This window comes from Chionomys nivalis, chromosome 3 (assembly GCF_950005125.1).
Source record: "Chionomys nivalis chromosome 3, mChiNiv1.1, whole genome shotgun sequence".
NCBI classification, from domain to species: Eukaryota; Metazoa; Chordata; class Mammalia; order Rodentia; family Cricetidae; genus Chionomys; species Chionomys nivalis.
The window spans coordinates 119,425,521-119,447,687 of NC_080088.1; the positions used below are offsets into that span (position 1 = coordinate 119,425,521).

Here is a 22,167-nt window from a genome sequence, read left to right on the forward strand (position 1 = left end):
CACGCCCTGTTTGCCCAGGTTCCTCTAATCCCCTTTCATTATCACGACTCTCAGGGGTCCATCCCATCCTCAGTAACAGAATCTCCCAGCTTCCCCCTCAGACTTCCCTCGGGCACCTTGATGCCTATAATCCACGTGCTTTCATTACAGCCTCTACCTGAAAGCAGAAGTAACAGGTTAGGAACAGAAAGCGAGATGGGGAGAATGGGGAAAGACTGCAGGGGACAACGCATCCCTGGGAGGCTGTGTCTTTAAGAGCTGGGGCGGGGCGAGCCTTAAAGGGCGTGTTTAAGGCGGGGAAAGGAGGACCGGGGCGTGGTCCAGCAGGGAAATAGGCGGGGCGGAGTTTGTGTGGGCGTGGCCCGGCTGCTCCTGGCCCGGGCTCTAGGGGCGGAAGGTCGTGGCGCGGGCCATCCGGCTGGAAGAAGACTCTGAGCTTGCGGATCAGGCCCCGCCCGAGGTAAGAGGAGCCCGAGCTTCGCAGCCCGAGCACCCATCACCCCAACTTCAACTTCCCAACCCGGGTTCCAACTGAGACCCCAAGCCAGAAAGCGCTGCCGGGTTCCCATCCTCATCCCTCGCCGCCAAGTCTGCCCACCTCACCAGCGCTCCACACAAGTGCCGGCATACTGGAGGCGCTCAGTAGATGCTAATTTGGAACTGAATAGAAGAAATTGGCGGACGGTGGGGAAGAAGAGGCTTGTGCTGGGGACACGGGTGTTTGCTTGACCCTTGGGTCAGCGCTCGTGTCTGTTTCACAGATGCGGACTCCGAGGCCATATGCCCAGACTTCTCCCAGGCTGCCCACATAGAAGACGCAGAGACGGAACTGGAAGACTGTGTGTTTTTCCACTCCGTGTCCGTGCCAAGTGGAGTAGCTAGAACAAGGAGGGAAGAAACTTCCTGTCAACAGGTGAGGTAGCATCTGGGATCCCTTCCCTCCTCTGGGGTCTCTTCCTGTCCTCCTCCCCTCTCCCTGAGGGATTGAGAAATGCTTGTGCAAAGAATCACACCCCCATACACACACAAAAAAGGTCTGATGGCCTTTGCCTCCCTGATTGCAAAAATAAAATGCACAAAGCATGTGAGGCAGCTTGCCTAAGACTTTGAGCCCTTTTTCTACTTGGAGAGGAAAATGAAGTCCTTTCCCCCTGAGTGGAGGAAAGTGGATTATGCCGCAGCCCCACCCAACTCGGCTGTGGCTGGTCCCAGGCAGTTGAGGTGGCTTTGAGCAACGTACTTCCCTCTGGGCCTCAATTTCCCCATCCGAGAACTGTTGGCTTCGCGGCTCTCTTCCTTGTCACATGATCCTGGGCCTCCTGCTGAACTTCTGTGCACATGTGGCATTTCTGCTGACTGAGGAACGAGCGTGACATTCCTTCCCCGTGCCTCAGTTTCCCCATGTAGAGCTCAAACAAGGCCCCTGGTGTAGTGTGCTGGGCGTATCGCCCGGCATGAAAGGAGGTTGTGAGGGATGAGGCACTGGCGTCTCTGGGTCCCGGCCTGGTGGCCGCAGCCAAGTCCACCTCGGAAGTTTGTTATTTTAGGCTGGAACCCAGTGACTGGTGCACACTGAAACCTCAGCTTCTGAGGAGGCTGAGGCAGGAGAAACAGGAGTTCAAGGCCAGCCTTGAAAACTCAAGAAATCGTGCCTCAAAATAAAAAGTAGGAAGACGGTAGAAGCTGGGCATGGTTCACATCTGTGATCCCTGTGCTTTCAAACCAGAAGCAAGAGGAGTGTCACTAGCTCAAGGGCTATGTGGTGAATTTCAGGCTAGCCTGTCCCAGAAAAAACAAACAAAAACAAACAAAAACACAAGGCTGGAGATTATAGCCTAGTGCTAGAGTACTTGCCTAGCACCCCTGAGGCCTGGGGACTGCATCCCGACGCCCCAACCAAAAAAGAAAAACAAGCCTAAATCTTGAGTTCCTAGTTCTTAGGATTGGCTACTTCCCATACTGATCTCATACTGATCTGGCTGTCTGGCTTGCTCCCACGGCCTCTTCCAGGTCTGTTGTCCCTGTGACAGACAGGTCTCAGACACCTTGGGGGGTGATGTCACTTCAGAACAAGAGGCTTAGCTCGGCGGTGGTGGCTCACGCCTTTAATCCCAGCACTCGGGAGACAGAGGCAGGCGGATCTCTGTGAGTTCGAGGCCAGCCTGGTCTATAAGAGCTAGTTCCAGGACAGGAACCAAAAAAACTACGGAGAAATCCTGTCTCGAAAAATCCAAAAAAAAAAAAAAAAAAAAAAAAAAAAAAAAGAACAAGAGGTTTGTGATGCATCCCCAGGAGGGCTAAGAAAACTCTTTTGGGATTGGGGGGTCTCTATATTGAGGAGAGGGAGTTGGTTTTGACAATAAAAGGTCTCTGGTCTCCTCCCCTGGGGCCCACAGAGATAACATCCCCTCCTCTCGCCCCACCCCTTAGGCACTGGAGTGGCCAGCTCTTTACAGCTAAAGAGAGCAGAGGGCGCTGGTCCAGCCCCAAGGGGCCCGATGGCTGGCAGATGGCTGGATCTGCGCTGGGCGCCTGGCTTCCTCTGTGTGCCTCTGATAATGGAGACAGTGTCTGCGGCCAGAGACTCATCCACAAAAACCCTCGAGCACATTCAGTTTGCAGCCCGAGGTGTCAACCAGACTGCCAAGGCAGACGTGAGTATCTGGGCAGGGCAGGAAGGCAGGTTGGGCGGGGTCTCTGCTGTTTTGCCAGCCAGTTATTTACTCATCTGCTACGTGTCAGCACGGACAGAGCTGGACCCTGGGACCCACAGGGACTCCTGATGGAGCTGGCTGTGAGGCAGGAGCACTGTGGGGAGGATGTGAGTTTGGGAGTTACTTCAGGTTTTTGGTCTTTGACAAACCTGTTCTGTGAACAAGTCACCTTGGAGCCAAGCTTGGTAGGTAGGGAGAAAGCCACTCGCACAGACTGGGTAACGAGTGCAAAGGCCCTGAGGCAGGTTCAAGCTTCCCAACAGCAGGGCTGAAGCAGCCTGTGTGAGGCTGAACCCGGTGGGTGGAGAGGTGATGCTGGCCAGGTTACCAAAGGGCTGGGGACTGAGGCTGGGAGATGAGACTCGGGAGCCAAAGCAGGCTTTTAAGCAGAGGGGTGTCAAAATCTGATGTATGGCTCCCTTCAAGGAATCTCTCTGGTTGCTGTCAGGATTAAGAGGGGAGAGAGTGGCCCCCAAGAGACCAGTGCAGGGAGGCAGAGCTCTCACAGCCTCCAGGCTGGGAGAGTGGGAACATGCCGGTGGGTTTGGAGCGGTGCCGGAGACACACACAGGCGGAGAGTAGGCGGGGTATGAGGCGTGGATGCTGCCGTGGGCCCAGCCTGGTCAGCTGAGGGTGACCTAGTGCCAAGGACTTAAATGGAGATTTGATTGGGGATATCTGGGGGGGGGGTGATAGGCGCAGGGGCTAAGCAAAGGCAGAGAGACAGCTGCAGGGCCTGGGGAGTGAGGCCACAGTGGATTGTACCTTCTTTTTCCTTCTGCCATGTGTGTGTGTTGAATATGTGTATATGTGAGAGGGATGTGTGTAGTGAGATATGCATATGTATGCACACATGTGCATACGTGGAGGCTTACATACACACGGTGGGTGCTGCTTACAAAGCTTACCCAAGCACGTACGTGTTCATGAGCATGTGGAGGCCTGAGGTTGACATCAGGATGGCTTCTTCTCCATTGTACTCGCTGAGCTAGGATCTTCCAGGCACACCCAGACCTCACCAGTATGGCTAGTCCAGTTAGCCAGCTTGCTCTTCCTTCCAAGGCTGGAATTACAGGCGGTTTCACAACCCACCCAGCATTTACCTGGTTTCTAGGGATCCATACGCCAGGTCCCACGCTTGCGGGATGAGCAGCTCTAACCACTGAGCCATCTACCCGGTGCTTTCTTTTCCTTGAGATGGGGTTTACCGTTTTTTCCAGGCTGGCCTCGTACTCACTACTGAACTGATCCTCCTGCCTTCTCTTGAGAGCTGGGAACCAGGCATGTGCCGCCATGCCTGGTTGCTTTCTGTGGATCTGTGAATAGAGCCCAGGAACTCAAGCATGCTAGGCACATAATTCCACCCTCTGAGCCAAGCCTTGACACCTGTATTTTCTCTGTTAGAAATCATCAACTCAGCTGGGATTAAAGGTGGCGCGGATCTCTGTGAGTTCAAGGCCAACCTGGTCTACTAGAGCTAGTTCCAGGACAGGCTCCAAAGCTACACAGAGAAACCCTGTCTCCAAAAACCAAAAAAAAAAGAGAAAAACGAAATCACAAACTCAAACCACTTGCACTGAGATTGTCGCCATCTCCACCAAGTTTATGAGAGGGCAGGGGTGTCTTCACCCCACCCTCTGAGAGGGCAGTGGGACAATTAAGCCCGTTTTACAGATGGGTGGGCAGTTTGTAGTTACTGAGCCTATAAAATTTCCAAGAAGGAATCTGGGTGATTCTCTTTGTGCTGAGTGATTTGTCCAAGTCACTGTGCCCTTTGGCCGTCATTGTGCTGAACTCACCAGGAGGTCTGTGTGGTGGGTCGAGGATGTGAGAGCAAAGTAGCCCTGGGCTCCCTTGTGACAAACCAAACCTTCCTCGTTAGCGTATAGTCTCCCAGGACAGACTCCATCGCTCTGCCAGGAGCCTGAGGTCCCTCACCCTTAGCGTGTATTCTCATGCACCCTGCATTCATTCACCAAACATTTGTTTGTGTTTTACACAAGAACTCACACGCTGTAAGCCCAGGCTGGCCTTAAAATCAGAATAGCATTCCTGCCTCAGCTTCCTGAGTACTGGAATTCTAGACGCTGGTGGGAGTGGGGGTGGGGAGTGGGAGGTGGAGAGGGAGTGAGGTGGGGGTAGGGTTCGTGCCTCTGGAGAACTGGGACTGGAGTGTGAGTGCCACCATGCCCAGCAGGTTAGCTAATGTTTATTGAGCCCCTACAGCTTGCAAGAATTAGAGGACTTAGAACTATCTCTCCCACCCCTCACACCCCCTAGGCTTCCACTGCTCTGGAAACAGGCCAAGAAACAGCCCTGCTGAATAACTAATAAAGTAAAAAGGAACCGGGTAAAAGAATGTGGGTGTGGTGAGAGACATGAGGCCACCTGCTTCGCCTCAGGCCATTAGGGTAAGGCACTGGGAACTGAGGTGCCAGTTTTTATTGTTCTTTTGGGTTTTTCTGTTTGGGTTTTCAAGACAGTGTTTCTCTTTCTCTGTGTAGCCCTGGCCATCCTGGAACTCTGTAGACCAGGCTGACCTATAACTCAGAGATCTACCTGCCTCTGCCTCGCAGTTCTGGGGTTAAAGGTCTGCTGTGATGTTTTCATTGCGGCCTGAAGAGCAGGTGCCGAGGTCCTGGGGCAGGGGCAGGGTGGTGTTTTCCAGCCGCTGGAATACTGTGCCCGGAGAAAGGAGGGAGGCAGGGTCAGCCGCAGGGTGACTCAGCATGCTGTCACTGGTCAAGGGATTTCAAACCATTGTAGGAGATTTTTTTTTAAGGTTTAGTTTTTCTGTGAGTGTGTGTGTGTGCCCGCTCACGCATGTGCGTGCGTGCATACACCACAGCAGACTTGTGGATGTCAGAGGTCAATGCACAAGAATCACTTCTCGCTTTGGCCATCATGTAGGTCAGGTCAGCAGGCTTGGCAGCAAGCACCTCTAGGCCCTGTTGCTGCTGGAGGTGGTAGAGGTGGGATTACTACAAATGCAAAACAGCGCAGCTCTGCAGCTCCGGGCTGTAGTGGTACACGCCTGTAATCTCAGGGTCGGGAATTCAAGACTAGTTTGGGCCACCAACCAAAATGACAAACCACAGGTTAACATGTGGTTCTATGACCCAGGTGTGGGTGGGGCTGTGGCTATCCAACTTCCCAAGTCTCCAGGAGCCGTTCCATGCAGCATCCAGGTCCTTTCTCAGTGTCCTGTTTCCCATCACTCACATCACCTTCCTTGGATCTGCCCCTCCTACCACCCTCAGACATAGACCTGCTCAGGAGGACCTGGGCCACCAGCTAATCCCAGAAACCCCTATCTTCAGACCCTCACCTCAACCATGTCCACAGTCATGGGGGCTTGGGATCTGAACACTATTGGGGCCAGCATACCAATAAGGATGGCCAGGTGTTTGTGTGTGTGTGTGTGTGTATGTATGTGTGTGTGTGCATGCATGTATATGCATACCTCTGTCTGTCTATATGCAGGTCTGTCTGCCTGTTTGTGTCCGTTCAGGTGCTTGGATGGGACATCCCAGTGTACAAGAGCTCGGGGCTTTCCTGACCACAGCTGACTGAGTAGACGGGGTTCGAAGGTTCTGCCTTCCTACTTATTTGATTGGCCTCTTCCTGGAGTCAGGAGGGCTCTGAGAGCCTCAGCCTCCATTGGACCGCACAGGGAGGGCAGGGGAGCATGTAGGCACCCATGGCGCCAAGGTGACACGGGCCAGAGCAGTCTGAGTGAGGAAACCAGAGTCCAGAGACAGCGAGCCCCTTAGCAAAGGACATGCTGCTGGACACTCGGGCTCCTTACCCTCGGACTCCTTATTGACCCAGCTTTCACTGTCTTCCACAATAGCCCGGCTGGCTAGGAGATACTGTGGTCCCAGACCACATCCAGTTTGTCACTAGTCTGGACCCAGTGTGTTCTGAGGGACAGGAAGTTGTCTCTGTGCTTTAGAACTGGGATGTCTTTCAGAAGGTCATGTGACTTCCCAGAATTCCAAGCAGCCCTTGGAATTTAGCATTTCTTTAATCTGTGTGTTTCCCAGGCATGGAATTGGCTGCCCATGCCTGACCCCTGAGCCCAATGCCCTCTGAGTTCTCCTGGGCTGAAGGAAGTGCAGCCTCAGGGAAGAGGGTGGCAGGGCTGTGGGGGCCAGACCTCATCCTGCACTATTGAGTGTGAGCAGACTGGCAGAGGGCTGGGCCTGGGTTGGAGAGGGATGTCCAGCTCAGGCAGGGACTGGATGGCGAGGCCGCGTGGCAGGAGGTCTTGCTGACTCATTCTCCTGGGAGTCAGTGTCTACCCATATGTCATGTGTTCTCATCGTGTCATGTGTCATGTCCCATCCCCTGCCCTGCCCTCCCCCTCCCCCACTGGCCCCAAGGAAGGGGATGAGGGAGCAGAAGGGAGAGACTGAACGAGGAGAAAGGTCACTGTGCTGCGGCTGCAGCTGGCCTCTGTCAAGCCGAGCTGGGTGAAACACACCTAGCAATAGGCACACACAGGCTGCAGGAGGAGGGGGCGTCCCTTCCCTTCTCTGTGCCTCCGTTTCTCACTCACAGAGCAAAACCCACTGAGCTATTTTCCAGGCCTCTTGTCTTCCAGTTCAAGGAAGGTGATGCCCATTGTGACAGACCCACCGTTGCCATGCTGCGGGTCAGTGTGCCCACGGTGGAGAGCTTTCAGACTATGAGCTGAGCTGGGGATGCGGCTCAGTGACAGAGTCTTGTGCAGAGTGCTGTTGTGGGTGCCCGAGGCCCCAGGTTCCCTCCTCAGCACTGCGTAAACCATGGTGGTGCTTGCCTGGAATCTCAAGCCTAGGGAGGTGGAAGCAGGAAGATTAGAAATCCAAGGTTATCCCTAGCACCCAGCACGTTCCAGGCCAGCCTGGGCTACATAAGACACTATCACCAAAACTTCTCCCAGCATCCCCCCCTGGTAATGGAAGTGGGGTAGTGGTCCGCTCCTGATCCCTCCCCTAGGCCGAGGTTCCTGGGGTCACAGTGGCAACCATCAGCCCTGCTGTCTGGCTGTGTCCCTTCCTGTTCTCTGTTGTTGTGATGGCATCCCACGTACCTCGCACTGTTAGATTCTGTCTCTCTCGTCATTCTGTCTCTCTCGTCTCAGCTTCTAGAGGCCACAGCCCAGCCACAGTACACGACTCAGCACTTTCACTTCCAGGACAAAACATTCTGACATGTGCTGGGAGTCATGTGCCAGGAAGTTCACCATGGGCCAAGTGAGTCACTCCCTGAGAGAGAACCCTCCCAGAATGCTGTTGTTATCAGGAAGACTAAAGCGAGGTAGGGGATGGGTGAACAGTGGCTTGCTCAGCCCTGGAGTCCTAGATGCACCTCTACAATCCCAGCACTCAGGAGGCAGCGGCAGGCGGATCTCTGTGAGTTCGAGGCCAGCCTGGTCTACAGAGCAAGTTCCAGGACAGCCAGGGCTACACAGAGAGACCCTGTGTCAAAAAAACAAAATGAAGGGGCTGGAGAGATGGCTCAGCGGTTAAGAGCATTGCCTGCTCTTCCAAAGGTCCTGAGTTCAATTCCCAGCAGCCACATGGTGGCTCACAACCACCTGTAATGAGGCCTGCAGGAAGAATACTGTATACATAATAAAAAAATAAATAAATATAAAAAAAATAAATGAAGGAAGGGGAAGAGCTGCAGAGTGTGTGTGTGTGCGTGCGTGTGTGTCTGTCTGTCCTGCTCCCACAAGGCTCTGCCTGTGTGAACCTTTCTTTTTTTTTTTTTTTTTTTTTTTTTGGTTTTTCGAGACAGGGTTTCTCTGTAGCTTTGGTGCCTATCCCGGAACTAGCTCTTGTAGACCAGGCTGGTCTCGAACTCACAGAGATCCACCTGCCTCTGCCTCCCGAGTGCTGGGATTAAAGGCGTGCGCCACCACCGCCCGGCTTGAACCTTTCATTTTTGTCTAGGTTTCCCTACAAGGACTCGGCCCTTATCCCTGATGCACAGGACCCATGTGCTTGTTTGAAGCCGCCAGCACTGCCTGGCGTACTCGGGTTGCTCAGGGTGCTTTTTCTTTTCTTTCTTTCTTTCTTTCTTTCTTTCTTTCTTTCTTTCTTTCTTTCTTTCTTTCTTTCTTTGTGTTTTTTCGAGACAGGGTTTTTCTGTAGCTTTGGGGCCTGTCCTGGAACTAGCTCTAGTAGACCAGGATGGCCTTGAACTCACAGAGATCCACCTGCCTCTGCCTCCAGAGTGCTGGGATTAAAGGCATGCGCCACCACTACCCATCCAAACTTTTTTTATTTTTATTTTTTTAATCTTTTTCAAGACAGGGTTTCCCTGTGTAACAGCCCTAACTGTCCTGGAACTCGCTCTGTAGACCAGACTGGCCTCGAACTCACAGAGATCTGCCTGCCTCTGCATCCTGAGTGCTGGGATTAAACGTGTTTTATCTTTATTAATATGTGACATTGATTAGTGATAGATGAAGCAAATCACAGAAACAAGATTCAAGATATGCTGATTTCTGTAAAACTAGCCAATTGGTACACCGTATATATTAGCTTTTATTAGGGGAAGTCTCTATAAGGGTGTGTTTCAGACTGTAAAACTAGCCAATTGGTACACCGTATATATTAGCTTTTATAAGGGGAAGTCTCTATAAGGGTGGGATTGGTGGAGAAGTGAGGTGATGGGAGGGGCTTATAATAGGAGGTTTATTCATCTTTATATATTGCTTTTTTAAGCGTTTATTTTTATTATTTTTAATTCCTTGTCTCTGTGGATATGTACACATGGGTACAGGTGCCCTAGCAGGCCAGTGGCGCCACAAAGGCCACCAAGTTTAGGTTCTGGGAACCTCTATGTGGGGGCTGGGCATGACTGGAGGTCAGAGGACAGCCTTTGGAGTCATTTCCGTCACACAGGACCTGGTGATCAAATTCAGGTCATCCGGCTTGGTGCTCAGCAAGCACCTTTACCCATGGAAACATCTCACTGGCCTGCAAGTTTATTTTTTTAGAACAAAAACATCCAGCGGATATCTTTGGGGGTTAGGGACAGGCTGAGGGGTGATCATGGTCAACTGCGTAGATAGGTCCAGTCTGGCTTCTCCCTTGGGGGCTGTGTCATCTGTGTCCCTTGCCTTCCCTCTTTGCAGTGCCGTGCCGTCTGTGGCCTGAATGTTTCTGACCGCTGCGACTTTATCAGAGTGAACCCCGACTGCCACAATGAGGGGGGCTACCTGGACTACCTCGAGGGCATCTTCTGCCACTTTACCCCCAACCTCCTCCCTCTGGCCATCACCCTTTATGTGAGTCTGTGCCCTGGGGACAGGTAATGGGCAGGTGTCTCCGGTGGGATGTAACTCTGTCTCCCTTTCTCGTTCCCACCAGGTTTTCTGGCTACTTTACCTCTTTCTGATCCTGGGAGTCACCGCAGCTAAGTTGTGAGTGTGGCCTTTCGAGGCTCGTGCCCAGCTTATAGATGGGAAAATGCAATTGTGAGAGGTTTGGGAGGAATGATGGGGCAGGGGCCAGTCTCTGTGAGCATGCTCATTGCTGGCCATGCATGCTCGTTGTTGGCCATGCATGCTCATTGCTGGCCATGCATGCTCGTTGTTGGCCATGCATGGCGGTGGATCTTCACACATGCATGTGGACATGCTTACAGAGACCAGAGGTCAGTCTCAGGTGTTGTTCTTAAGAATGCCAAGAATTCTGTCTTTCGAGACCGGCCTCTCATTGACTGTGGTGGCCAGTGAATCCCTGCCTCCCCAGCACTAGGGATTACAGACATACCACCATGCCCAGCTTTTTCACGTGGGACCCGAGAATTGAACTCTGGTCCTCGCGCTTACAAGACAAGCACTTTACTGGCTGAGTCCCCTCCCTGGAGACCCTGACTACTGGCTCTTCCTCTTCTAGCTTCTGCCCTAATTTGTCAGCCATCTCAACCAATCTCAAGCTCTCCCACAACGTGGCAGTATCCTTTGATCCAGCTCCCTGTGGGAAGGAGTGGTCGAGGGAGGCAGGGGCACAAGGTGGCGGCTGTAGTCTTCGTGGAACCCCCTTGACATGCTTCCCCATGGTGTCACCTTTTTGGCCTTTGGGAACGGTGCCCCAGATATCTTCAGCGCCCTTGTGGCCTTCTCAGACCCACGCACTGCTGGTCTGGCCATCGGGGCTCTGTTCGGTGAGCACAGTTCTATCGGGGTGTGGAGTATTGGGGGGCCCCCAGGGTGCCCGCTTCTGAGCTCTGCTCTGCCGACTTCCAGGCGCAGGAGTGCTGGTCACCACTGTGGTGGCTGGAGGCATCACCATTCTGCACCCCTTCATGGCTGCGTCCAGGCCTTTCCTCAGGGACATCGCTTTCTATATGGTGGCTGTGTTTCTGACCTTCACTGCACTCTATCTCGGCAGGATCACGCTGGCCTGGGCACTGGGTGAGCAGTCAGGGGCAGTCCACGACAGAGTGTCTGGAAGTCTCCGGGGACAGAGAGGTTGATTTGATACAGAGTGACAAACTCTATTCAAGCCAGCACAGGATAAGACTTTCAGATGTGATTGTCACCCCAGGGGCCTCACAGTGAACTCGGTCAATTCTGATTAAGAGAGACCAATAATGAGGGTCAGGGAAGCCAGGAAGGGACATGAGGCCCAGGGACAAGCCACAGAGGGGGCTGTTACTCCCCGTTTCTCTGGTGTGGGGAGGGGTAAACGGGAACCTGGCAAGGGTATTGAGCTGGAGCCACCCTAAACGCATGCTAGCTGTGGAAGGGAATAGGCCAGAGACAGGTTAACCAAGTAAGAGGGTATCTGAGATCACATCCCAGACTTGCCTGTCAGTCTGACTTCCTCCACGTGAGTAACCCACACTTCCTTCTCTAACGGAGGGGGTTTCAAGGCAGATAAGCAGGAAAGGTGGGCCTAGAATGCCAAGGAAAAGGTATGGAGACTCAAGATGGCCACTCACCCATCAGGACCGCGCTAGGCTGATACCTGCCGCCTGGACGCTGGCTGATGGCGGTCTGCACCTCTGCCTGCAGGTTACCTGGGCCTCTATGTGTTCTATGTAGTCACGGTCATTTTCTGCACTTGGGTCTACCAACGGCAGCGGAGCAGGTCTCTGGTCCACTCTGTGCCTGAGACACCAGGTGAGGAACCTCCACAAGGGGACAGACGGGACTGGGCGCCTCTGGCCTTTCCTGCTGCCTCATGTCCCCTGAACTCAGTCTGTCTTCTGCCTGGCCATTGCCTCTCCAATCGGTTTCCACCTTGTTCAGGCCATGTCTATCCCCTGGTTTATGATGCAAGCCTCAGAACCCTCTCGTCCAGGGTCACAGGTCTCTACGGCATTATCACAGTTGGTCATGTTAGTACAAGTTGAGTGTGCCTCTGTCCTCAGGAAGAATTCAGATGAGCCCTATAGGCACAAGTACAGGGCACAGGTAGACACGTACACACAAGTGCACTTCCCCAATATATACACACCTACACAACACATACGAAATGCACAGAAATACACAGCACACAAAACAAGATCTACAGAAAACACATGCATGCCCGCAGACACACAGTATTTGCACACATACAAACAAATGCACTCACAAATACCCACACGGCACACAGACACAAATAGCTCACAGAATTCGAGTGTTTGCTTCATATCAGATGTGTTATCTGATTCCGTCTCTTTGGTGACACTTCTTTGGTCTAGGGATTCTTACTTCACTTTTCTTGGAGAGGAAACAGACCCAGGGAGAAACCAAGTCCTCCTGAGGCCAAGGATTTAGAGTAGGGTACAACCAGCACCCTAACACCAGACCACTGACCCAGACCCCAAAGGCCACACCTGGGAACCTGCAAGCCACTCTGCATAAAGCCTGTAGGGGGCAGGACTGTCTCATTTCTGGCCTAGAGCAGGGACTGAGAACCCTCCTACGGGAAGGCTACTGGGATTTCCCCCTCCCAGCTAAGCAAGCCTGCCCTGCTGCCATGTCTGCAAATACACGGAAACTCGGCAGGTTGGGATGGGAAGGTTGGACCTGCCCTTGTCTGGGGTGGGTGGGGGCTGCTTTCCTTTGAGGCTTCTCACAGGTTTTCCAGGTCTAGTGAGAGCTGGAACGTTAGAAGAATGTTTTAGACGAAGCAAAAAGCATTGTACTTGGTTGGGTATGCACGTGTGCATATGCATACATGCGTACACACAATAAATAAGTGTAATAATTTTTTAAAATCCTAGACTAGCCTGGGGCCCATAGCAAGAAAAGGGAACGAGAAAGCCGGTGTAGCCACCAGGCACTTACGCGCCTGTCGGGTGTTGTACTGTGCATTGCCACTGTGATGTTCTACGAGTCATGTTCCCACAGTGTAGGGATTTCTGAGTGTGTGTGGCCATTGCTGAGAAGGCTAAAATGAAGGGTTCAGGCAGTGTGTGTCTCGCATGCCCAGGGCCCTGGGTTCCATCACCAGCACTGCTTAAATCAGGCATAGTGATACACGCCTAGCATCCCGGTACTATGGTGATGAAGGCTGGAAGAAGTCCAGGGTCAGTCTGGGCTATGTGAGATCCTGCTGAAGAAGGAGGGAATAAAGAGGGAGGGAGCTGGACATTTGCATATTAACTCTGCCCTGTCCCAGAGGTGATCCCCCCAACCAGCATGGTTCTGGAGGGTTCTGGGATATTACAGGGCGTGTTAACCGTGCCTACCCTGCTCCTGTCTCCTACAGAGATACTGTCTGATTCCGAAGAGGATCAGGTGTCTTCCAACACCAACAGCTATGACTATGGTGAGGCCCCGAGCTCTGGGCCTATGGGGATAGGGATGTCCGGAAACACGGGGGCTTGGTTCAGGGACGCTCTGCTGAGCTGGGAAGACAGGGGAATAGGCCTCCCTGGAGGAGCCAAGCACAGCCACACCTGCCCTACCTGATACACACAGGCGATGAATACCGGCCTCTGTTGCTGGGTCAGGAGACCACTGCCCAGATCCTGATCCAAGCCCTGAATCCCTTGGACTACAGGAAGTGGAGGACCCAGTCAATGTCCTGTAGGCTCCTGAAGGTGGCTAAGGTAAGATGAGTCCCAGGATCCAGGCTCCTAGCCTTGTGACTAATACAGTGTGGGATTTGTTTGTTTGTTTTTTGAGACAGGGTCTTACAGCGTAGTCTTGGCCGGCCTGACACTCACTGTGTAGACTGATATGACCTTGAACTCACAGCGATCCACCTGCCTCTGCCTCCTGGGTGTTGAAGTTAAGGCCATCATCCCCAGCCACTGTGGCCTTTCAGCTGGAGTCCACTGAAATGCCCTTTGCTGGCCAGCCTAGGATGCAGTAGGGAAACTGAGTCCTCAGGCTTGGCTGGTGACCTGAGTCAGGACTCTCTCTACCCTCTATAGAAGAAAACAAGTGTCTGTTGGGGACAGGGAACCCACCAGTGGCCTTGTTAGTCTCAGGAATACAGAATGAACTGTGTTTGTGCTTGTGGCTATGGCGTCGTCTGAGCTTGGCTCCTTCAGTATGAAATGGGATTTTGGGGAGGGGACAGCTCCTTGGCAGAGCACTTGCCTAGTATGCAGGAAGCCCTGGGTCTGTCCCTACGCCACATAAATGAGGTGCAGTGAACATGCCTCTGATCTTGGCACTGAGGGGGTGGAGGCAGAGATGAGGATAGCATGCATGCAGGCTTGGAACTGGGCCTGCCACGGAGCACCACAGAACGGGGGAGCGTCTTCTGCACCTCCTCTCCAGTTGACACCCTCCCACGTCCCCAGTTGCCTGTGGAGTTCTTGCTGCTGCTCACAGTACCTGTTGTGGATCCCGACAAGGATGATCGGAATTGGAAGCGGCCACTCAACTGTCTGCAGCTGGTCATCAGCCCCCTGGTCCTGGTCCTGACCCTGCAGTCAGGCGTCTGTGAGTACCTCTCCCCCATCACCTCCCTCCTCCTACCCCAGAGCCTCTACAGAGGAGACTCCAGGGCATGCTTATCCAACAAGGGACTTCCCTATCAGTGGGCCAGTCCTGCAGTGGGCCAGTCCTGCCGCCTTCAGGTGGAGCTGTAAACAGTGGTCCCCAGACCACGTCCAGCCCTCTGCCTATCTTGTCTCCATTAGACACTGAGGACTGGGGGATGTGCAGGGCTCAGAGACGGAGCACGTGTCTAGCAGCTGAGGTGCTGAGTTTCATGTCCAATACTATACTGCCACCAAAAAAATAATTAGAGAACAAGGCTGGGCATGGTAGCCAACTCCTTTAATCAATCCCAGCACTCAGGAGACAGAGGCAGGCAGATCTCTGAAATTGAGGCCAGCCTGGTCTACATAGTGACTTCAGCCATTACTATACAGTGAGACACTCTTTTAAAAAAGTGCACATATATGTGTGTGTGTATGTGTGTATATATATACACATGTGCCAGCCAGGCAGTAGTGGCACACGCCTTTAATCCCAGCAGCACTGGGGAGGCAGAGGCAGAGGCAGGTGGATCTCTGAGTTCGAGGCCAGCCTGGTCTATAAGAGCTAGTTCCAGGACAGGCTCCAAAGCTACAAAGTAACCCTGTCTCAAACAAACAAAGAAACAAACAAACAAAAAAAATACAGAATGGAGAATTTTATACCAAACTCCAGTTTTTATCATCTTGAGATCTGGGCCAGAAGGAAAACCTGCCAGAGCCTAGAGGTGGCTCAGTGTGACTTGATGCCCCCCCCTCCACACACACACACTGGCTTTTCCCCGTTGGCCCCAGAATGGCCGTTTCCTTTCTGCCTTGTTCTAGATGGGGAGCGAAGACTCGCCAGGAACTTTCTAGTCACATCCATTCTTGGTTTCTAAGGTGACTCACGCTGCTCATTTCTCCCCTTAACCCAAGGTTGTTGAGAGGGGGAGTCTGAGGCAAAGGCATGGGTGACTGCCATGTGATTTCCATGCCAGGGTGAAACCAGAACCATGTGTGAATGTATGTGTGCCCGGTTTACATGTGTGAACGTGCACTCGGTTTACATGTGTGAGTGTGCGCCTGGTTTACATGTGTGAACGTACGCCCGGTTTACACGTGTGAATGTGTGCCCGGTTTATGGAAGGAATGGGAGAAGGGGTTAGGAGGAAGGGAAATGAGGATGTCTGTGAGCCAGGTCCCTTGTAGCCTTTGTCCCTGAAAGAGCTATAGCCCTGCTTCCTGCCAGAGCAAGCTCGGAGCTTCCTTTTCAGCCCCTGGGGCTTTCTCTAGGATGGAACCCAGGGCTTCACACAGCTGAAAGTAGACATGCCTATGTCATAGCCCCAGATCTCACTTCTTTATTTTACATAGTCTCGGTATGTAGCCCAGGCTGGCCTTGAACTCACTATGTAGTGGAGGGATGCTGTGAGCGCCTGAATTTTCTGCATCCGTTTTCTGAGCACCAGCTAAGCTGACAGGCATCCACCACCGTGTCTGGTTTATATGATGCTGGGGCAGGAATCCAGGCTTCGTGCATGCTGGACACACCATCTACCAACCCAGCTGCTTCCTCAGCATGCTGCCCCCTCCTTTCTGGCACTTGAGACAGTGTCTCATGTATACCAGGCTGTCTTCAGCTCTCTACGTAGCTGAGGCTGGCCTTGAACTTCTGAACTTACTCAAAGCCTGTATCACCCACCGTGGGACTGGTGGGAGGGAGTGGGGAGGAGTAGGGGATCCCAGCTCCCTTTCTTGTCCCATAGATGGCATTTATGAGATTGGCGGCCTCCTTCCTGTCTGGGCTGTGGTGGTGATCGTGGGCACAGCTCTGGCCTCAGTGACCTTCTTTGTCACATCTAACAGAGAGCCCCCTAGACTGCATTGGGTAAGGACTGGAGGTCTCCGATGGGCGGCCTGGGTGTGTTCCTGGGGTGGTTTGGTGAATGATAATGTCTACTTACCCTGAAGGGGAGCTGAACCCTGAACCCTAAGCCAATTCGCCTGTTTAGGCTTCTTTTTACTTTGAGTGGAATCAATCAGCTTATCTTTTTTTTTTTTTTTTTTTTTTTTTTTTGATTTTTCGAGACAGGGTTTCTCTGTAGTTTTGGTTCCTGTCCTGGAACTAGCTCTTGTAGACCAGGCTGGCCTCGAACTCACAGAGATCCACCTGCCTCTGCCTCTTGAGTGCTGGGCAATTAGCTTATCTTATTGAGATAGTACTTCATACTTCTCAGTTTTTATGTTTTGTTTTTATTTTTGTTTGCTCTATTATGTGGACAAGGGTTTGGCTTGCATGTGTATCTGCACACTATGTATATGCCTGGTACCCTAAGAGGCCAGAAGAGGGTGCTGGATCCCCTGGGACGGGATTACGTATGGTGATGGGCCAACCAATGTGGGCACCAGAAACAATGACTACAGGGCCAACTCTTCCAGCCCCTATTTTTTTGTTGCTTGTTGATACAAAGCCTTTTATAGCTCGGAATGACCTTGAACTCATGACCCCCCGACACACACACCCATATATATCCCCCCCCCCCCCCCCCCCCGCCTCCAGTCCCAGGATCAGGTGTGTGCTTCCACACCAGGTTTGCTTGTGTTTCACGGTGCTGAGGATGGAACTTAGGGTCTCAAGCACACCAGGCCGGTGTACATTCCTGGGAGTGGAGTCACTAGGTCCATGGTGACTTTGGCTTTCTGAGGAACCTGGGGCTGTTTTCGGAGAGGGCAGCCATCTGCCCTAATGGCCCTGATGTCTGTAGCCTCATCATCAGGACTCAGTGATGTCAGGGGCTTTGTCCAGAGATTTATTTTCCCCCAGACTATACTTAAACTCACTTATTTCAGTGTCTTGAGATAGGGTCTCTTGTAGCCCAGGTTGGCCCCAAATTTGCTATGTAAATTGGAACTTGAACTTTTTTGATCCTCCTGCCTCTGCCTCCCAAGTGCTGGGAAAACAGGTGGTGCTGGGACCAAACCCAGGATGTCGCACATGCTCAGTGAACACTTTACCATCTGAGCTATATCCCTAAGCCCCAAGGTTTTCACCATGTAGACCAGGCTGGTCTCACGTACTACAGGAGTCCCATCCCCAGAAGCCACATGGTGGCGAGGGTGAACTGACTCCTATAAGCTGTCCCCTGACCTCCACATTCTCACTGTGGCATGTGCCCCCATGCACACACAAAATAAATAAATGTAAAACTTTTTTTTTTTTTAGTGTAGAAAGCCAGGTATCGTAGTGTGTGGCAGAGGCAGGAGGATCACACGTTCAAGGTCATCACCAGCCAGTGCTGGAAGTTTGAAGACAGACTGTGCTTTGTGAGACCCTCTGTCCAAAATAATAATAATAATAATAATAATAATAATAATAATAATAATAATAAAGGATTCCCACCATCACACCAAATAGCACTGAGCTCCAACCTTTTCTTCATTACTTACTGTATAACAAACACTAATGACCTCACTGTCTTGAGCACTGTGCCATTGGCTCACACCCCAGCCTGGGTTCTAGGTTCCATGCTACCCAGCTTATGGATAACCTGAGGCTGTGTCCTACTGGGTGATGGCTGGGGTCCCATCAAGATACCCATCCCCTCCACAGCTCTTTGCTTTCCTGGGCTTCCTGACCAGTGCCTTGTGGATCAACGCAGCTGCCACTGAGGTGGTGAACATCTTGCGGTCCCTGGGCGTGGTCTTCCGTCTGAGCAACACTGTACTAGGTCTCACCCTCCTGGCCTGGGGGAACAGCATTGGAGGTGACTTGGGGCTCTGGGGTGGCTCTTTTCTTCCCTAGCCATAGTCGTATCTCAAGAGGACATCCAGGGTGTATATCCTCTTCACCAGTGGGGTGCCCATTGTCATTTTTAAATGACTTATCACTCTGTGTGTGGTGTGTGAAATCTATTACAGCCAACCATACCTACCTGTATATATGGAGTTGTGACGCACAGGCTACCCCACATACATACCTATACCACTTGTTTAGCCACAGCAGCTTGGTTATGATTGACCAGGCTGCTTACTGAACAGGAACATTCTAGCATGGAGCTGGGAGTCCAGAACCCAGCTGTCCTTTAGCAAAGGCCTTTGAGCGTCTTACAAAAGAGAACACACAAAGGTGCCGTGAGGGTTGCCCCCAGTGAGAAAGAGTGGGGTAAATGGAATTAGAGTGGAGGGTGTCTTAGAGGGTGCTGGGTCTCAACAGGAGCCTGCCCCTCACAGCCTACTCTCTCTCTCTCTCTGCAGATGCATTCTCGGATTTCACACTGGCCCGCCAGGGCTACCCTCGGATGGCCTTCTCCGCCTGTTTTGGTGGCATCATTTTCAGTATCCTTTATTGGGGCTTCTCTGAGCCTCGGTGTGGTGTCCCAGCACTGAGAATCACAGGTGGGCTCTCAGCAACACCCTTGGGACTGGCCAGGGACCTACGGCTTCATCTTTGCATTTGTTGTTGGGGAATTGAGAGTCCACTCTTGTAGGACTCTTGTGAAAGCCTCACCCTCAGGTTAGCAGAAAGGAGCCAACCTGGAATGATCTATAGGCGCGGCTTTGGCTCCGCTTCAGCTTCTTACTGTAAGGCTCAGGGATATGGTCATTTAGCCTCAGTTTCCCCATCTGCTTGAGTGCTCAGGAACCAGGCATTTCGGACATCCCTTGTCATTCTTAAGCTGAGTGCAAAATAGGCTCTCAACATCCACTTTATCAGCAACCTTAGCATCAGGTGCTCCGAGCGGGAGGACCCTGGGTGTAGACAATAAAGAAGGCCAGGCGCCCAGGGCTGGGGTGGAGCTGCTATGAGGGTGGGCTGCAGGCTCCAGCACAGCTTCCTGAACTGGCTGCAGACATCCTGGTGGGTGTAGGACTGGGCTGCTTGCTGCACATCGTCCGGAACCATGCTGCAGAGGTGAAGGTGAGGACGGCAGCACGACTGCAGAATATCCTGGAAGTATTTTGCATGGGGGTTGGGGTTACCCTGCAAGCAGACAGAGTAACTAAGATACAGCTTGCATGGAACGGGCAGGCAGCCTGCGGCTTTGGTCCTGTTCAGCTTTGTCAGTGCCCTGGAGTGACGACAGACCCCAGCTACCTGGGTATGCATGCATGGGGTGAGACTGGAGCTGGAAGTCAGACCCCAGTACTGCCCACATGGAGGAGCTAGGAGAAGGGAGATGTTCCAGAAGGTGGGGCCCATCATATTAAGGGAGGGCTCTTGCTATTTTTTGATTTCAGTTTTTTGAGACAGGGTTTCTCTGTGTAGCCCTGGCTGTCATGGAACTTGCTCTGTAGACCAGGCTGGCCTCAGGCTCACAGAAATTCACCTGCCTCTGCTTCCTGAGTGCTGGGATTTAAGGCACGGGCCACCACTGCCCGGCCTAAGGAAGACTCACAGGCTGGCCTGGGTTCTCGTGAATGCTAAGACTTGACTGAGACATCAGAGACATGACATGTGTTTTGGGGAAAGTCTATGGTGCACACACACTAAGCTTGTATCATGCTACCCCTGCACCCCTAGCTCTGGAGTCTGCTGTATGTATGCACATGTGTGGACAGTTATACATACCTATGCATACACAGAAGCTGAAGGTAGACACTAAGTGACCTCCTGATTCCCTTCCTCCATATAGGGTGCTCACTGAACTCACAGCTCAATGATTTGGGTAGAGTGGTGGCCAGCCAGCCCAGCCCCAGCCATCTTCCTGTCTCTGCCCGCCTCCAGTGTTAGGGTTATAGTAGTCATGGGAGGGGCATCCAAACCCAGGACCTCATGTTTATGCAGCAAGTGTTTTCACCCACTGAGCCATCCTAGCCACCCTCCCTCCCACCACCTCAGGCCCAGTACCCCAGATGTCAAGGCGGGATGCCTCATTGACATTCTACAGGAAGATTTTGCACAAAACAAGCAAACCCGTTCCCGGGGCCACCTGTACTATTATCACGTACACAATACTGATAAAGGGCTGACCACAAGTCCTAAACACCATGCACATCCACACAGCTGCCACTTCTTTGACTCTCCATTCAAACCGAAGGGTTGGAAGATGTGTCTATTGCACACTTCCACGCCCACCCTAGGTCTGCTCACCCCCACCCCCAGCTTTCTCCCTGCATTCTGCTTGTCCAGTATCTTGATGTAGGATGTTCTCAGCCACACAGAAATCAGTATATAAAATGTAGCCAGAACCAGATATGGAGGTGCACACTTACAATCCCAGGACGCGGGAGACTGAGGCAGGAGGATTTGCCTCAAGGTCAAAGCCAGACTAGGCTGTAGAGCATGATGCTGTGCCCAAAAGGTGTTGGGTGACGGAGGATGTGGTTCGGTTGGCAGGGTGTTTGCCTGGCATGCATGAAGCCCTGGGTTTGAATCCCCAGCACTGCACAAGTGTGGCGTGGGAATGCATGCCCGTCATGCCAGCGCAGGAGGCCAGGAAGAGCCCCTGCAGGCTCAAGTGGAGGCTGATAGATAAGACACTACACCGCAGACCCCATAGCCGTGGGTGCTGAACAATCTCTCCTGTTCTCCCCACAGCTGGAACCGGACGGACTGCTGGTGTGGGTGCTGGCCAGTGCCCTGGGGCTCAGCCTAGTCTTCTCCTTGGTCTCCGTCCCGCTTCAGTGTTTCCAGCTCAGCAAGGCGTATGGCTTCTGCCTGCTCCTCTTCTACGCCAGCTTCCTTGCTGTGGTCCTGCTCACGGAATTTAGGGTGATTCACTTGAAGAGGGTCTGACTGAAGCTGCTCGGCCTGATGGTTTAGGGGTGATTCTCCTACCTCCTGATAGGAGAAGTGGAGGTGGGGGGCCTCTGCGGTTCCCATGGGGCTCCAGGGAAGGTGGTGTGTCCTGACTACCAGCACCCAGCAGCCTGAGTGTGGGGACTTGAAGCTGGCTTTGCTGGGGACCACCCCATTCCCCATTTGAATGACTGCAGAGGTCTTGGGGAGGGCAGCCTGTCAGCCCCCGTCACTTCTGGGCTTTGGGCAGCCCTGTGCCTCCCTCTTAAGCTCTTCCATGGTCCGCAGCCTCAGCTGAGACCTGCATCAGTGCTGGCTGAACAGAGCCAGTGGGTCGTTTCTCAGCCTCCCATGTAGTGTTACAGTCAGAAGAAACAGGTCAAGTTATCAGTTGTGCACGGTACTGTGCCAGGTGGCTCAAAACCACCTGGATCCTACCCTACCTGGTGAGTGGCAGCCACATTGGGCCGTGGATCCAGGTTCTTCTAGAACTTTCTGTTCAGAACTCCCTGGCTCCCCAACCTACAAAACAGGAGCCAGCCTGGGTCCTGTGCCTACCTCAAGGGGAGCCAGGGGCAGAGCCTCGCCACAGGGGCTTCTTGCAAGTGGTGTGACTGGCCTTTTAAAAATGCCACTCACTCCCTGACCGCTTTTAGCTGAAACTTGATTGTTTTTGGTCCCCTACCCCCACCAAAAAAAGAAAAAGAAATAAAAGACAAGCTATTTTAAGTGTACCAGAGGCCCACAGATCTCCTCCGTCCTTTGCCTGGGCAGATGACTGGAAGGCTGGGTGGGGCTGGGTGG

General features: G+C 52.7%; 1 protein-coding gene across 2 annotated transcripts; it reads left to right on the forward strand.

The window, feature by feature from the left end:
- The first annotated feature begins 392 nt into the window (after positions 1–392).
- Positions 393–22,093, forward strand: Slc8b1 (solute carrier family 8 member B1). Of its 2 annotated transcripts, XM_057764495.1 has the most exons (17): positions 393–460; positions 762–913; positions 2,431–2,654; positions 9,847–9,999; positions 10,082–10,134; positions 10,613–10,670; positions 10,775–10,880; positions 10,963–11,130; positions 11,734–11,841; positions 13,418–13,477; positions 13,630–13,760; positions 14,463–14,604; positions 16,391–16,512; positions 18,235–18,388; positions 18,879–18,959; positions 19,475–19,542; positions 21,163–22,093. In XM_057764495.1, exons 3-17 carry the CDS (start codon positions 2,499–2,501, stop codon positions 21,358–21,360), a joined length of 1,758 nt encoding a protein of 585 aa, XP_057620478.1. In that variant the 5' UTR covers positions 393–460; positions 762–913; positions 2,431–2,498; the 3' UTR covers positions 21,361–22,093. The 2 variants fall into 2 exon arrangements, with proteins under 2 accessions (XP_057620478.1, XP_057620479.1); XM_057764496.1 differs by lacking the exons at positions 393–460; positions 762–913; positions 2,431–2,654 and adding an exon at positions 5,020–5,125.
- Positions 22,094–22,167: the final 74 nt, after the last annotated feature.

Bases quoted from the DNA above. Each gene is read 5' to 3' on its own strand.
- Slc8b1 (XM_057764495.1), top strand. From the start codon at position 2,499: ATGGCTGGCAGATGGCTGGATCTGCGCTGGGCGCCTGGCTTCCTCTGT. The intron at 2,655-9,846 runs GTGAGTATCTGG...CCCTCTTTGCAG, and splicing joins ACCAGACTGCCAAGGCAGAC to TGCCGTGCCGTCTGTGGCCT. The intron at 18,960-19,474 runs GTATCCTTTATT...AACTGGCTGCAG, and splicing joins TTTTGGTGGCATCATTTTCA to ACATCCTGGTGGGTGTAGGA.